Raw genomic sequence first — 16,277 nt, 5'->3', positions numbered from 1 at the left:
GAAATTGACGGTAAAGGATCTCGTGGCATATCGGATGCGCATCCGACGACGGTAAGGGAATTGACGGTGAAGGATCTCGTGGCATATCGGATGCGCATCCGAAGACGGTAAGGGAATTGACGGTGAAGGATCTCGTGGCATATCAGATGCGCATCCGATGACGGTAAAGAAATTGACGGTAAAGGATCTCGTGGCATATCGGATGCACATCCGAAGACGGTAAGGGAATTGACGGTGAAGGATCTCGTGGCATATCGGATCCGAAGACGGTAAGGGAATTGACGGTGAAGGATCTCGTGGCATATCGGATGCGCATCCGAAGACGGTAAGGGAATTGACGGTAAAGGATCTCGTGGCATATCGGATGCGCATCCGATGACGGTTTTATATATATCATATTTATTTTAGTTTTATACTATTATGTAAGTGAGCTCACACAACTGTTTGACAGTCCTGGCTGCTCCACTGTGCTGACAACATGATGAGAGAGATGAGACAGTCACAGCCAGGCAAAGAAAGTCTTGGCTGCTCTGCCAAGTTGTCAACATGGTGAGAGAGATGAGGAAGTCACAGCCAGGCCGAATCAGTCCTGGCTGCTCCACCGTGTTGACAACATGATGCGTGTGATGAGACAGTCACAGCCAGGCCGCATCAATCTTCGCCGCACTGCCTAGTTGTTAATAAGGCGAGAGAGATGAGACAGTCAGAGCCAGGCCGAATCAGTCATGGCTGCTCCACCGTGTTGACAATAATTATGGTGAAAGAGATGAGACAGTCACAGCCAGGCCAAATCAGTCTTGGCTGCTCTGCCAAGTTGTCAACAATGTGAGAGAGATGAGGCAGTCACAGCCAGGCCGAATCAGTCCTGGCTGCTCCACCGTGTTGACAACATGATGAGAGAGATGAGGAAGTCACAGCCAGGCCGAATCAATCCTGGCTGCTCCACCGTGCTGACAACATGATGAGAGAGGTGAGGAAGTCACAGCCAGGCCGAATCAATCCTGGCTGCTCCACCGTACTGACAACATGATGCGAGTGATGAGACAGTCACACCCAGGCCACATCAATCTTCGCCGCACTGTCTAGTTGTTAATATGGCGAGAGAGATGAGACAGTCACAGCCAGGCCGAATCTGTTCTGGCTGCTCCACCGTGTTGACAATAATTATGGTGAGGGAGATGAGACAGTCACAGCCAGGCCAAATCAGTCTTGGCTGCTCTGCCAAGTTGTCAACATGGTGAGAGAGATGAGGAAGTCACAGCCAGGCCGAATCAGTCCTGGCTGCTCCACCGTGTTGACAACATGATGAGAGAGATGAGGAAGTCACAACGGTTAGGTAGCCAGGTACTGTTTGGTCTGGTTATACGGCAGTCTCCTCTCTGTCGCCAAGTCGGCCTAACAAATGAGCAGCCAGCCCAGGCCGATTCGATCTGGTTGTGACAAGTCCATCTCTCTCACCGTGTTGGCTTGACGGTGGCGCAGCCAGGCCAGCCAGAATATGTCTACCAGAGTAAAATCAGAGTTTACCCAAGCTCACCGTGGTGAATGCAGATTTACGCCGTCCCAATTCACCATGGTGAAATGATGTCTGTTTACCATGGTGAAAATAAGACACATACGTACTCGCTCTCGGTGGTGGTATATTGGGGAGCAACCCATCTTGAAGACAAGCATCAGTGCTACGTAAGACGCCTACCAGCCAATCGCCCGCTACTGTCTGTATTCACTTGCCAATGCCAAGGGCGTGTTTCATCACTACCCATCCTCAGCTGCCAATCAATACTAATGCCATGTTTTGAACCAACCTCAAAGCATAAAATCACGTGACTGATCATGTGGCCCACATTATTGTTCAAGATGGTGACTGTCAACATGAAGAAGTCAATTTTGATTATCTCTGCTTTTGTTTTCGCTTTTGTAAGTTGTTCTCCGCGTGATTGGGAGAAATTACTCTCTGAACGGAAGCAGAATGCTGATGGAAAACATTGGGCTCTGGTGGTAGCAGGATCGAACGGATGGTATAATTACAGACACCAGGTTTGTGCCCCTGATTTCATTTCTGATTTCTATTTAATTTTTTTATTTTAATTTTGAGATTTATTCATTATGTATCTGTACATGTTTTGGCACCTTTACACATGCCCATTATAAGGCTTTATTTTGGGTAGCAAATACACATGTTGGTCCTAAAATAGGCCCGAACAATGGGCCAAACAAAAGACCTGCTAGGGTGACGTAGAATTTAGAAGCCAAAATAAACTAGGCTACTTGGTGTGTAGGCCTAGTAGCCTACAGTGTAACACTCCGATCTATTCCATCGGTATTGGTGGGGCATGCAGTACTCATTGTCATTGTGCATGTCCTGTTCACCCAGTCAGTACATGCACCATGCTGAATTCCGAGCTCTGGTCATCGATCACTGAAGATGAGTCTCCTAACCAATAGGGCAAGGATGTGGCAAATGGACAATTTCATCGAAGTCAAATCTGACTATCCAGAGTCCAAACATAACAAAACAAGTCAGATGATATTCTGAACATGTCAGAAGGCCCAAGGCAGCGGGGATCAATGCCATAAAGCTGTATGCAGTCTCCATTGTCTAGTTGTGTTCGGGTCATTGCTGGGCAACCCAGTCCCAGAGTCCCTGTCCAGCCTTTTTGTGTGTATAACAAGACTGTTGAATCAGATAATTCATAGCAGCGATTTATAAGAAAGCAAGTGAAAGACTTCACCCATAATGCTCCCTTCTTTCAGGCGGATGCTTGCCATGCCTACCAGATCCTGCATCAGAATGGCATCCCAGATGAGAGGATTGTTGTCATGATGTTTGATGATATTGCAAACAATAGAGAGTAAGACACAGATTCATCATTGATCTTGTCCAACAAGAGTGTAATCTAAGGGCAGTGCTCAGAACTGGAGATGAGAGGCATACCCAGCTTAGTCACTATTTTTTTCTCTACTCAGTTTGGTGCTCATTGAAAGGTCGTCTGAGAAGACGGGATACTTGGGTGCTCAAAGAAGTACTTTTACAGTTGGATTCATGAAGAATGCGACATATGAATGAATCGGGACTTTATTTCCTTTTATTGTTGTTATTTAAATGTCCAGAATATAAGTGCCAGCAATAATGCACCAAAAATTAGAACTGAGCTTCTCCAAAATAAAGTACACACTTTTAGAACTCACCAACTCTGATTTTATATTGATAAACAGGTTGTCGACCTTATCGTTCCAGTACTGAAATGATAACTTTCTGTTTGTTATTTGGTGCTACCTGTTCTTCACCTTCAGAAATCCCACCCCAGGTGTTATGATTAACCGTCCAAATGGAACAGATGTCTACCATGGTGTCCCAAAAGATTACACTGGAAAGGTAAGTCTGACGTTTATTTCGTTGTTTGAAATTTTTGGTGTTAAGAAGAGCTCCAAGGCTACATCTGATGCTTAAGCCAAGGCCGAGGGTGGAATGAATGAGCTGTCCAAATATAAACTTATGGAAATATTTTTTCTTTTTTGTGTTTTTCAGGATGTGACACCAGAGAACTTTTTGAGTGTGCTGACAGGGAATGCATCTGCTGTGCAGGGTATTGGAAGTGGGAAAGTAATTGCAAGGTGAGCACTTTGGGCAGATTAGAAAAAAGGGGAAGGCATGCAGGTGGCACAAACATGCTTTAGGGATAGTGAAAGCAAGGTATAGAGCCTATGTGATGTTTTTGAACAAACATGCATTCTGATCAAAGTTAATTTCTGAAAACTTTAATACATACTAGTAATACGTGTAATTTTAAGAATTAGTAAAGACCCAGCTATTTTTGAAAAGTGAGGGCAGACATCTCTTTTGTTATCATGACCTGAATTTGCCAGCCCACATTGTTAGCTCACATGATTCTTATGCCCTGTTTACTCCCAATGACGTTTATTGAGTGTTTGGTCATGGGACAAGCTATTTCATCATAAATGATAACGTTCATGTGGTACAACAACAGGACTATAGAGCACATTGCCTTATCGTGTACAATGACATTGCAAAGATTTATTCAGAACATTCCATCAGTTTGCTTCACACCTTTAATGCCTTGAAAAACTGTCACATGACGGATTGATACTGCACAGCTGTGAAGTTGAGATAAAATCCCAGGTTTAATGTTTGAATCAAGCTATAGGCTTGTGGATCAGCTTATTCATGCGTATCAGTTCAGAAAAATATAACACCAAGTATCGTCAAATACTCATTATTGAGTTTTTTGGTATCGTGCATGTATCCTCAGTGAAGTCAGCTCAGTTCCGGCCGCTTAATTTCAAAACCAGGAACCTACATTTGTCCTTGTTTTTGACCCAATCTCTTGACGCTTATTGAATAACATTTGACTCAAAGTAGTGTTGAGTGACAGATTAAGGTCCACTTCGGTCTTATGATGTCTGGGGTTTATCGATTAAGTCATGTGTCTTCAACTTGATGCTTGTGGAAAGAACTCTTGAAAATCACATGAATTGAATTGATTTTGTTTTGTGTATTTTAAAATTGAGGTCAACAAGTGATTTTGAGACCGGATGTTAAAACCTTTTTCATTGAATACATCTGGTGCTTCCATTGAAATAACCATGTGATCTAAATGTCCCAGGTGAGGCTATGAAAATAAGATCAGCTGAGCCGAGCTGTCAATTATCAGCCTTTGGCCTGGATCTGTTGAACTTGTTGAATTTGTCCCACAATTTAATGCTTTAGAAAAAATTATATAAACTGTGCCACCATAATTGGTTGAGGGGCACCAGTAAAAAAGGCCCTCACTTGTAATAGGCATGGATGTAACAGACACAGTTCAACCCCACACTTCCTACCATCCTAGTTATTCTTCTTTTGTTTTCCCATTTCAGTGGTCCCAATGATCATGTGTTTGTCTATTTCACCGACCATGGTGCCCCTCATCTAATTGCTTTCCCAGCCTCTGAGGTGAGTGGACAAAATCAACACAGACATTTGAAATACTTGATTTTCAGGCTGGCTCCAGGCTGACTGCTATACCATCTGTCGTTGTCATGGTGTTTTAACCTGCATGGCTCAATTTGATGTGGGTTCTTTCCTGTCTTATGGAATCGGCCACCAAAATGGCACCCAGCTGTGTTTATGCTGTGATATCATTCTTGATATCATTCTGCCATTACATCCTTCAAAATTGTCTATCAGTAATTAGCTGCAAGTGGTCCTTTCCAACAAATATCATTTCTTATCCAGCAACTGTAGGTTAAGTGTCTTGCTCAAGGACACTGCATCAGTTAGTGGTTATACTAGGAGTCTCACAAGCATAGAGAGTAGCTTGTTTTCCCTTGCAGTTGCATTCGAAAGACCTGTTGACTGCCTTGAATCAGATGCACACCAATAACCAGTTTAAACAGCTGGTGTTCTACCTGGAGGCCTGTGAATCGGGATCAATGTTTAAACAACTCCGCGATAACATAAACGGTTAGTATTTATCACTTGTTGTTCCTGTAGTGTGGTGTTTTGGTGACAGATATTCTTGAAAGGGCATCAAGAGAGTGGTCAGACAAGAAAATTGGGTCGAAATTCAAGTCGTTTTTAAACCACGATAATATGGTCAGGTTTACCATTTGAGTTTTTGACGTTCTGGTGGACCGCCTCAGCCATCGTCATGTGTTCTGCTAATGGTAGAAAGTCGCCCATTAGATTATTGTCGTAAGAAGATACATGGCATTTATAAGTAAAAAGAAGATTGTGTCTTCCAGTCTTTGCTACAACTGCTGCCAATGGTAAGGAGTCGTCCTACGCCTGCTACTTTGACAAGAAAAGGAAGACGTACCTCGGTGATGTTTACAGTGTGAAGTGGATGGAGGACTCTGATGTGGTGAGTTTGTTGGTCATATTCATCATGGGATTGGTTGTCATGATCAAGCATACTTGTTGTCCTAGTTTTTGAGACACAGAAACATCAGTTCGGGTCCGTTTTCTAAACATTCTTGCAACATTTTGTGTATTGGTAAAAAAGCATGGCAGCAAGATGTCTCAGTTAAAGTATCACACTCACAATCCAACATTGTTGGTCTGATTGATACTTGACAAGGACACATGGCTTGTAGCCTTGGACAATGAACTTTAGCACATGCTTTGAAGGAGGCATACAACCGAGTTTCCCTCTACATCCGTGTGTGTTCACATGTGCCTGTTGCCTATGCCATTGAAAGTAAAAGACAGCTGTTCATGAAAGTCACCAAAAAGAAAGAAACAAGACCATTCCTTCTTCCTATACCAATTGGGTGATTGTGATACTGTAGGAATAACCAAGCCTTGGGCTTTTTGCAGGAGAACTTGAAGACCGAGACACTTGAGAGGCAGTTTGAAATTGTAAGGAAAGAGGTGAACACCAGCCACTGTGAGCAGTTTGGTGACATGGTAGGTGTCCAATCATATCTCATATTCGAGAAAGTTTTTCTGTAATTCTTACATCGAAGTCTCTTCACAGGTTTGCTTGATCACTCCCTCAAACTCAGGTCAGGTTGGGCTTATGGCACAGACTAGTTACCGGCAAGTATCCAGTGATGGGGAAGACTGGCCTCTGCCAGAACCAGTCTAGCAGCATCCATCCCTAATTCAACCTAACAATCTTTCTTCCGCTTTGGTCGCAGATTTAGAAGGACGACGTAACGTTTGCCTCATTTTGTTTCAGTCGATCGCAAAGGAGCCAGTCTCCTTCTTCCAGGGCGGGATGAACATGGTCGAGAGGAAAGCCAGAGCTCCGTTGCCACCAGTGGAGGTAAGCTTGCTTTAGTGGTGGCATTCAGTGGAGGCATTTTGTAAGAGACAGGACTCAGTTAATGTAGGGTGTACGCAACTGAGTTGGAGAGTTGCTATGACTGAAGTACCAAGTGGTCGTGGATGAGATTGACAGTGTGGAGGAGACACACAATATTGAAGTAGGCCATCCTAACTTGTTTCAACAAGGTGTGATGAACCTAACCATGTGGGGTAGACACTGTATGTATTTGCTCTGACTGCATTCAATGTCGATGAAATATTCAGTATATCAAGTTGGAGCGTTCTTGTCTCATCCCAATGAAACTTACAAACAGGCTGTAGACTTGAGTAAAGTGCACCATTCAAAACCTATATACATTCAAATGTGACACAGTATATCTATTTCAGTTGGATGCTGTCCCACAAGAAGATGTGCCAATTGCCATTTTGACCCGTAGTTATTTCCTGGCTGAAACTAAGGAGGAAAAGGAACGCATTAGGATTAAACTTCATAAGGAACTTGAGGTAAATAGTGGATTAGTAGATGAGCCACACGTCCTCGTTTTTGCAGTGTTGCACGACTGATCCTAATGTCATTGAAGTAGTAAGACCTCGGCTACTGTTTGAATGAAAAAATGTCACAATGAAGTTGAAGTCACAACCATGTTTTAATTTACAACCATCTGGTGGCTGCTGGACACTGAAATCTGTGTCAGTGGGTACGAAGGCTATCTTGGGAGTGATGAAGAAGAGGTCTAAACTTCCTGAGAGTCAAACTTATGACACAAAAGAGGACTCATATACATGTATTTGACTTTTGAGGTTATTACAAAATTTCATGTTGAAAGTATTTTTGACTCCGCAATGACAATTCGTTCACTGGTAAAAAACATGCCACGCTTTTTCTCGATTTGCTCTGAATGAATTTATGATGCCTTTCTTTAACTGAAAGCTGCGGCATAGGATTGATAGGCAGGTGAAGGTGATAGCCCAACGTCTTGGACGACCTGAAGCTCTTGAGGAGAAGAGAGATCTGAGTACAGGCAACCATGAATGTTACAAACAGGCCGTCACAACATTCTCCAAACAGTGCCATGTCCTTGGGCAGGTTAGTACGCTATTGTCTGTATGAATATAAGGTGGCTGTGTCCTGGAGCTGTGCATCGGGCAGAGACAACCTGCAGTCTTTTAGTATTTTGGTTTGAGCTTATCATTACCATGTAGCCTGTAGCCTGTAGCTGTATAGGTTGTAGAGCTGTTGCACTTTTAAAAAATCGGGGCTCAAGTCCAGCCTGGGCTGGGACATAGCGTTATGATATCCAGGCCATGTCAATGATCTATACATAGTCCAAGTACATTTGTAATTTCTTCAAGACCTACCATCTCAGACGGAGTGATTAGTGAAATGTTTAATATTCCTAGACAAGGGGTGTTTTCTCGACAGAGTTGATTGTAAACTCTGTTGTATTGTTACTTTCAGGTTGACTATGCCCTAAGACACATGTATACTCTGGTGAACCTGTGTGAATATGGTATCGATGCTGATGTGATTGCTGAAACTGTCCGACGTGTCTGCTATCTGCGATAGTTCAACAAGATAAAAACCTTTTTGATTCAAAATTTATTAGTGACTTAAGTGTTTGCCGATATTGCCAAATTTGTATCAGACGGGGCTTGAGAAAATCGTATGTCATTTTTGCACCGGCATCAGCTGTACATGTAAATAGCCCTGTGATATCAGAAGATCGGGTGACAAAGATGACAGAGGTGCTAATTATCATGAAGAGATTTTCAAATATTTTGTAAAATCCTTACATGTATGTAATTGTGCTGAATACAACTGCATGTAGCACATGCAACTGCAATATACAAGATGTATGCTATAAGTCAAGCTTGTTGACATGAACTATACATCACCTGACGATTGAACTACGGACAGGACTCGGGAGTGATGCGTATTGCTTTACGTGTACATGTAATTTAGTGCAGCATTCCTAAGGTGTAATCCACAGATACTGGCTGATTAACTTGTGTTGTAATTGGTTGACCGTGATGTTAAGATTACTTTAAAAAATTCGATTTCTTCTTTGGTCACAAATCGTCCAAGTCGGGACTTAAGATTAGTTTATACAAATCAGTTTGGATGAATAACTTACAGCTGGACATTTCCTTTGTTGTGCCATAAATATACATGTGTCAATCATACAATAGGCATTGTACTTATAATTGAACATTTCTCTGGTTAAAACTTAACATGTAGCTCTATTGATAAGTTTGTACAATACATTTTGCAAAATTCTGTATGATGTGTTGTATGCTTTGTTCTTTCGTTATGCACAATCGAGGTATTTAGTAATAGTTGCTATCCTGGAACTTCATGTAGAACTCCAGCGGCATCCCGTTGGTGATGCCGGTTATTATCCAAACAAGCTTCAGAGCAGGAGGTATGGTATCGGTTCTTTCACAACCATACATGAATAAGGAGGAGAATGAACAGACACCCCTGTCTTTCACAACCAATGGCTGGTGTAGCAGGAGGAATAGTCCCCTGTCTTTCACAACCTGTGGCTGGTGTAGCAGGAGGAATAGTCCCCTGTCTTTCACAACTTGTGGCTGGTGTAGCAGGAGGAATAGTCCCCTGTCTTTCATAACCTGTGGCTTGCGTAGCAGGAAGAACAGTCCCCTGTCTTTCACAACTTGTGGCTTGCGTTGCAGGAAGAACAGTCCCCTGTCTTTCACAACCTGAGGCTGGTGTAGCAGGAGGAATAGTCCCCTGTCTTTCACAACCTGTGGCTGGTGTAGCAGGAGGATTAGTCCCCTGTCTTTCACAACTTGTGGCTGGTGTAGCAGGAGGATTAGTCTCCTGTCTTTCACAACTTGTGGCTGGTGTAGCAGGAGGATTAGTCCCCTGTCTTTCACAACTTGTGGCTGGTGTAGCAGGAGGATTAGTCTCCTGTCCGTCACAACCTGTGGCTGGTGTAGCAGGAGGAATAGTCCCGTCTTTCACAACCTGTGGCTGGTGTAGCAGGAGGAATAGTCCCCTGTCTTTCACAACTTGTGGCTGGTGTAGCAGGAGGAACAGTCTCCTGTCTTTCACAACCTGAGGCTGGTGTAGCAGGAGGAATAGTCCCCTGTCTTTCACAACTTGTGGCTGGTGTAGCAGGAGGAACAGTCTCCTGTCTTTCACAACCTGAGGCTGGTGTAGCAGGAGGAATAGTCCCCTGTCTTTCACAACCTGTGGCTGGTGTAGCAGGAGGAATAGTCCCCTGTCTTTCACAACTTGTGGCTGGTGTAGCAGGAGGATTAGTCTCCTGTCCGTCACAACCTGTGGCTGGTGTAGCAGGAGGAATAGTCCCGTCTTTCACAACCTGTGGTTTGTGTAGCAGGAGGATTAGTCCCCTGTCTTTCACAACCTGTGGCTGGTGTAGCAGGAGGTTTAGTCCCCTGTCTTTCACAACGTGTAGTTGGTGTAGCAGGAGGAATAGTCCCCTGTCTTTCACAACCTGTGGCTGGTGTAGCAGGAGGAATAGTCCCCTGTCTTTCACAACTTGTGGCCGGTGTAGTAGGAGGAACAGTCCCCTGTCTTTCACAACTTGTGGCTGGTGTGGCAGGAGGAATAGTCCCCTGTCTTTCACAACTTGTGGCTGGTGTAGCAGGAGGAATAGTCCCCTGTCTTTCATAACCTGTGGCTGGTGTAGCAGGAGGAATAGTCCCCTGTCTTTCACAACTTGTGGCTGGTGTAGCAGGAGGAATAGTCCCCTGTCTTTCACAACTTGTGGCTGGTGTAGCAGGAGGAATAGTCCCCCGTCTTTCACAACTTGTGGCTGGTGTGGCAGGAGGAATAGTCCCCCGTCTTTCACAACTTGTTGCTGGTGTGGCAGGAGGAATAGTCCCCTGTCTTTCACAACTTGTGGCTGGTGTGGCAGGAGGAATAGTCCCCTGTCTTTCACAACTTGTGGCTGGTGTAGCAGGAGGAATAGTCCCCTGTCTTTCACAACTTGTGGCTGGTGTGGCAGGAGGAATAGTCCCCTGTCTTTCACAACCAATGGCTGGTGTGGCAGGAGGAATAGTCCCCCGTCTTTCACAATTTGTGGCTGGTGTGGCAGGAGGATTAGTCTCCTGTCCGTCACAACCTGTGGCTGGGTAAAGTTCCCATGGATCGAAGTAATGCATAAAGAAGTGAAACCAAAGAAGGCGATTACAAAATACAATATGTGTATATTTTTTATCAAGTTACATCAATATATTGGTTATCCACTATACATGTCAGTATCTTCAACAGCCATCAACTGAAAGAGGCTATACAGCCAGGGAAATGGAGGCGAAAGTGTTCATTTGATTATTGTTATAATTACCTCCATAACCATATACTATACTAGTTCATAAATATCATACACATATGTATAAATAGCTACAGATAGAAAATAAATGCTTGCTACAAAGCTTACCTACATTATGACATTGGTATGGAATGATTGTGGGCAAATCTCTCGTTACCTTGACCAACAATCGATAGAACATAACGAGTACTCCATGACACATCTAACACTAAAACTACTCCACCACCATTACTTATCACTGGAACACTCTGACAATACATGAACATGTAGGTTCAGCTGCATAGAAAATTGCAAATCAAACCACCTCAATTGGAGTTGTTGTCTATTTGCAATTGTCTCAAGTCATTGGAAAGGAACTCGGACCATTTGTTCATGATAGGACTTCTAATGATGACCGAGACAGTTACATGTATGAATAGCAAACAACTCTGCTGTCTGTCAGCATAATAATAATGGGCCAATACGTACATCCTACAACAATAAGACATAGCAGCAGTATTCATCATATATCTAACAAACAGGTACTGCATTCAAAAACACTCTTTAGGGACTCTCATATCCTTAGGACAGGTTCCAGTAATTGCATAAAACCTTTCTAAATTCAGCTCCAATGAATCGCGGAGACTTCAGATCTCACAGCTTGGAGGCAATTCACATGCCAAACCAAGACTAGCAACAGAACTAATGCACAATGGTTTCTGATTAAAACAAGCAGTTATTTCAAAGTTTTTAATCTCAAGCAGCGTCAATGACTGATATCATGAGGTTCTAACTCTCAAATTTGGTCCATTCCAAGCTTTTCTCGTATAATTTGTCACACAGGTCTTCGTCATCATACTCAGCATTCTCTACCTTCTTCTCATTGAAATCCCTGAAAGAGAAGACAAATTAGACTGGATCACAAGGACGGTGTGATGTCTCTTCATAAATGGGGTTCTTGACAACGGACAGGATTATCCAACTCAAACCAAACATTGAATGATACCAAAACAGCATTGAAAGGGGAATTGACAACAATGACAATCAGTCCTTCAACCTCAAAGGCAAAGCAACTGTTCTTTACTCCTATACTCCACTGAAGGGACACTTTTTCTATGTTTGTCACAGGAAATTAATCAGAAAGACAAATAGACGTTTTCTTCATACTTACACAAAGTATTTGCCAGAGACTTTTTCCAGGTTTTCCTGGATGGCACATTCTACAGCTGCCTGGGCCCCATCTACTGGTGTCTTCATCACCAACCATATGAGTGGCATGAGTGACATCTTCACAAATGTGCTGGTGTAGTAGCCCATATATCGGTGACCATCTGTCTTGACAACTCCAGGGTGGATAGCGTTGACAGTCACTCCAGTACCTTAATAGTAGAAAGAATATCAGTAAAAGAAGCCAATTACTTCTGACAACATCTGGTATCTGAACACACAAACAATACACTTGCTTTGGGTCAAATATATCCTTTTTGAAATTTCTCTTTCCTGGCACCATCATCAGTAGTCACCACGAGTTGTAGTATTATTTCAACTGTTCAACCTAATCGAAGCTGAACATCCAAAGTTGTCAGTTTGGCCAGCTTTGTTGAGCGTTCAAGTACTCAGCAATACCATACCTTCAAGTTTCTTAGCTAATGTCTTGTTGAACATGGTAAGAGCAAGTTTACTCTGGGCATACATATCACCAGTCTGGTAGTCTTCCACACTCTCATGATTAATATCATCAAGGTTTAGTTTGCCCAGGGTGAAGGCCACTGCTGTCACATTGACGACGCGACTAGGGGAGCAGTTCTTCAGATGGTTTAGCAGAAGATGGGTCAACAGGAAAGGACCTGAAACCAAATCCAACATTCAACATTTGTCGAAATAGGTAACTGATAAATTAGACATGTTTTTGTTTCAAAAGAATGTAACTTAGTCAGAAGTACTCAAACTCTGAAACTCTTACACCCTGATTTAACAATAAATTCAACGAGTAATAACTATTCTATTCCTAGTTTCATCAAATAAAGAGATGTCTCAACAAACTCAAAACAAATGTTGATGTTTTGGTGTGGGTTAACTTTTCAACCGAGTAGGAGGACACTGTCACACAGGTCAACTGGAAATGCTAGAGCACATTTTCATCAGGCTCAAACTCTCCTTTCAAAGGAATGGAGTAAACATTTCATTCAAACATGGAGTAGGTGGACACACAGGTCAACTGGAAATGCTAAAGCACATTTTCATCAGGCTCCAACTCTCCCTTCAAAGGAATGGAGTAAACATTTCATTCAAACATGGACCGCCAGGAGAGTAGGCCAAAAAGACTTACCGAGGTAGTTGGTCTGCATCTGTAGATCAAAACCATCATCCGTCTTGTTCTGGGGTGGCATTATAACACCGGCATTGTTGATCAAAACATCCAGCCGATCTTCCTCTGAAAACAGTGTAAGGGCATGTTCATAATCATTCTGAAAATGCTTATATTCAGCGGTAAAACACCATCACACGAGACCTGTTGATGAATACTTTGTTTTAGAAGATACAATCGAAACCACCGACGGTTTTCTCTCTCCATGGAAACTTTGACAACTTCAGTCACAGAATCTGGGCTAAATTATAAAGTCAATACCAGATTTATTCAGGGAGAAAAAAGTTGTGTCTGTTCAAATTGTTATATCTTGATCCAATCCAATGCTAGGATTAAGACTAAGAGGATGTAATGTATATCCAGGATGTAGAATGCTTGACATATTTAACAAAGTTGTTTTCAACCAACTTACTTTTTGTAAATGCCACAGCAAATTCTCTAATTGATTTAAAGGAGCAAAGGTCGAGCTTCATTGGAATGATATTCTTATTACGAGTCAAAGTCTGGAGTTTTTGCGCTGCTTCTTTGCCTTTCTCCTCATCACGACATGCCATGATAACCCGAGCTCCTGAAAATAAGGCGTAGTCACATGAATCTTTTAAAACTAAGTTTAACTCTAAACAAACTGCAATGATGATGATATCAGAGGCTTGAACTCTAGCAACGGAATGAAACAAATATACGTGTTTGCAGCACAGCTACCCTGTGTATCCACCCGCTCAAGTGCCAATTCAGGTCATTGAACAAATATTCCATTCTTTTCTTTATTTTGTGAGACAGTCCGAGTCAATCTTCAGTAAACTGTGGCGGCAGCTACATTGCCAGAAGATGATTACAACTACCGTACATTCCTAAACTTACCCCTAATGGCTAGTTCCTTTGCAGTCTCTCTACCAATACCAGAGTTTGCACCCGTCACCACAACTGTCTTCCCTTTCATGCTCACATTGCTGATGACTTGGGCACCACGCATATAACTCCTGAAGAGACGAGGAAACAGAGTTACACAAACATACCAAACAATTTGAAGAGTTGAAGCTATTATGTCATGAACCATCAATATTCCCACGTTTGTCACATACATTTAACAGGTACTCCATCAACGTCATGTCAATGGACAGTGAATGAATGATGACAAACGACACGATTCACAGTGAAAATATGAAGCTGAATGATGTTGCGATACCATTAACAAGAGATGTTCCATGACAAGACTTGCCGATCGACTCCGCCCACTTCATGTGTTGACTTTTTGTTCTGTTTTTTCAATTTTCTTGGTGGGGTGGGGGTATAGTAGGCCTATAGGGTGACCAGTTGAGTAAGAGCCAGAATACATTTAAACTTTAGGGCATGTCGAATAGCGATAAGGGCTAGGTCTGCTTTAAAAAATCAGGGCGTAGCCCAGTTATTGACCACCGCCGCCCAGGGGTCACACTAAACAGCGTCCACCAGGTTTAAAAGCATATTAAAGTAATCAAAATTAAAAAAGACTGTGGCTATTATTACGGCAGTCTCTAATGCATTTTACATGCGAACAACTGGCTATTCTTACGGCGGTCATTTTCACTTTTGAGCCTTAATCCTACTCCAAACCTAACCTAGACCCTATCCCTTGCTCTTAACACTAACCCCTCCTCAACCCTTCCCTAACACTAATCCTTGTCCCCTAATGTTCAGTTTAATCCCTAAAATCGCTGAAATTTGTATTGTTACGGTACCGTAAGAATAGCCACTTTGATTAAAAAAAACATCGCCCTTAATATCTTACAGTTACACCCAAGTGTCATGAAATTTTCAGGAAATGTGTTTTATGGTGTATTTTATTACGTTTGTGGCTACCAAACTTTATTTTGATGACTTTATACATGACTTTAAACCTGGTGAACTCTGGTGGGCGCTGTTTAGGATGAGTGCCGCCCAAAACAGTTCACAAGTTCGTACTTGTCTCGCTGTACAGTCGGGGTACAATACATAACCAGGATAGTGGACACAACACCGGTTGATCTTCGGTCACGATTTTTAGATGTAGCACACAACAAATTACATCAATCTTCACATATTTACTATCTCGTAACAAACTCACCGAAACCAATAGCCTAGAGAGAACAAAAGGACGAAGAGAATTGGGTACCAGGAGTGAAACATAATCTCCTCAAAACCCTGTCCGAACGGCAACTCCATTTTGATTTATTTTGTGACTGTTGTTGTTGTCGTCGTCTTCGTCCGAGTCTTCGCTCGAAATCGAAGGACCGAGAACAGGAAGGGTCTATTCTACAGACCAAAGACTCTACAGACCTCATTTTTTGGCTCTCACTTTTTAATTAGTGGAGATTTTCATGAAATCTAAAGTGATATTAGACCAAAAACGGTTTCCGCATATGCTCAGAAAGAAATTTTTGAAAAAAATTAAATTTTAGTACCTTGATTTTGAAGAAATAAAAGTCTGTAATTCTCAGAATTCTAAATAAGAAAAAACAGACCAACTTCAAAGGCAAATAAAGAGATCAGATAACCAGCTGGCAGAGGTTGGTTGTTCCTTTGTCCGTCCTTGTGAGATGATTACCATGGTACAATAAAATCAGTTGTCATGTAGCACCCATGTAGAACGGAAATGAAATTCTGTCTTGTACAGCTAAAGGGCCCTTTGAGGGTTGTGTCAATGTCTTCCCAACCTGACCAGATAACCAACTGGAAGAGGTTGGTTGTTACGTAGGCTGTCCTGTCGTCCCCAAAGTTTATTAGTGGTAACCTTGGTGTAATTTTTAGGTTGAGTCAAGGTCTTCCTAACCTGACCAGATAACCAGCTGGCAGAGGGAAGGCCTTCACAATCTGAATATAT

General features: G+C 42.5%; 2 protein-coding genes across 2 annotated transcripts; one reads left to right on the top strand and one right to left on the bottom strand.

Annotated features, from left to right (window-relative positions):
- Positions 1–1,840: 1,840 nt before the first annotated feature.
- LOC135484559 (legumain-like) lies at positions 1,841–9,052 on the top strand. The gene is made up of 12 exons (XM_064766155.1): positions 1,841–2,037; positions 2,755–2,852; positions 3,295–3,376; positions 3,530–3,615; positions 4,879–4,954; positions 5,335–5,464; positions 5,746–5,864; positions 6,320–6,409; positions 6,684–6,770; positions 7,160–7,276; positions 7,704–7,859; positions 8,232–9,052. The coding sequence occupies exons 1-12, from the start codon at positions 1,858–1,860 to the stop codon at positions 8,337–8,339; spliced, it is 1,329 nt and encodes a 442-aa protein (XP_064622225.1). The 5' UTR covers positions 1,841–1,857; the 3' UTR covers positions 8,340–9,052.
- Positions 9,053–10,958: 1,906 nt separating this feature from the next.
- LOC135485297 (retinol dehydrogenase 13-like) lies at positions 10,959–15,658 on the bottom strand. Its single transcript, XM_064767166.1, has 7 exons — positions 15,522–15,658; positions 14,300–14,418; positions 13,851–14,006; positions 13,400–13,504; positions 12,702–12,917; positions 12,242–12,449; positions 10,959–11,962 (listed from the first exon to the last, which is right to left on the bottom strand). The coding sequence occupies exons 1-7, from the start codon at positions 15,617–15,619 to the stop codon at positions 11,860–11,862; spliced, it is 1,005 nt and encodes a 334-aa protein (XP_064623236.1). The 5' UTR covers positions 15,620–15,658; the 3' UTR covers positions 10,959–11,859.
- Positions 15,659–16,277: the final 619 nt, after the last annotated feature.

This window comes from Lineus longissimus, chromosome 3 (assembly GCF_910592395.1).
Source record: "Lineus longissimus chromosome 3, tnLinLong1.2, whole genome shotgun sequence".
In the NCBI taxonomy this organism is placed as follows: Eukaryota; Metazoa; Nemertea; class Pilidiophora; order Heteronemertea; family Lineidae; genus Lineus; species Lineus longissimus.
The sequence above is the reverse complement of the archived record's forward strand: the minus strand, read 5'-3'. Positions and strand labels throughout refer to the sequence as shown.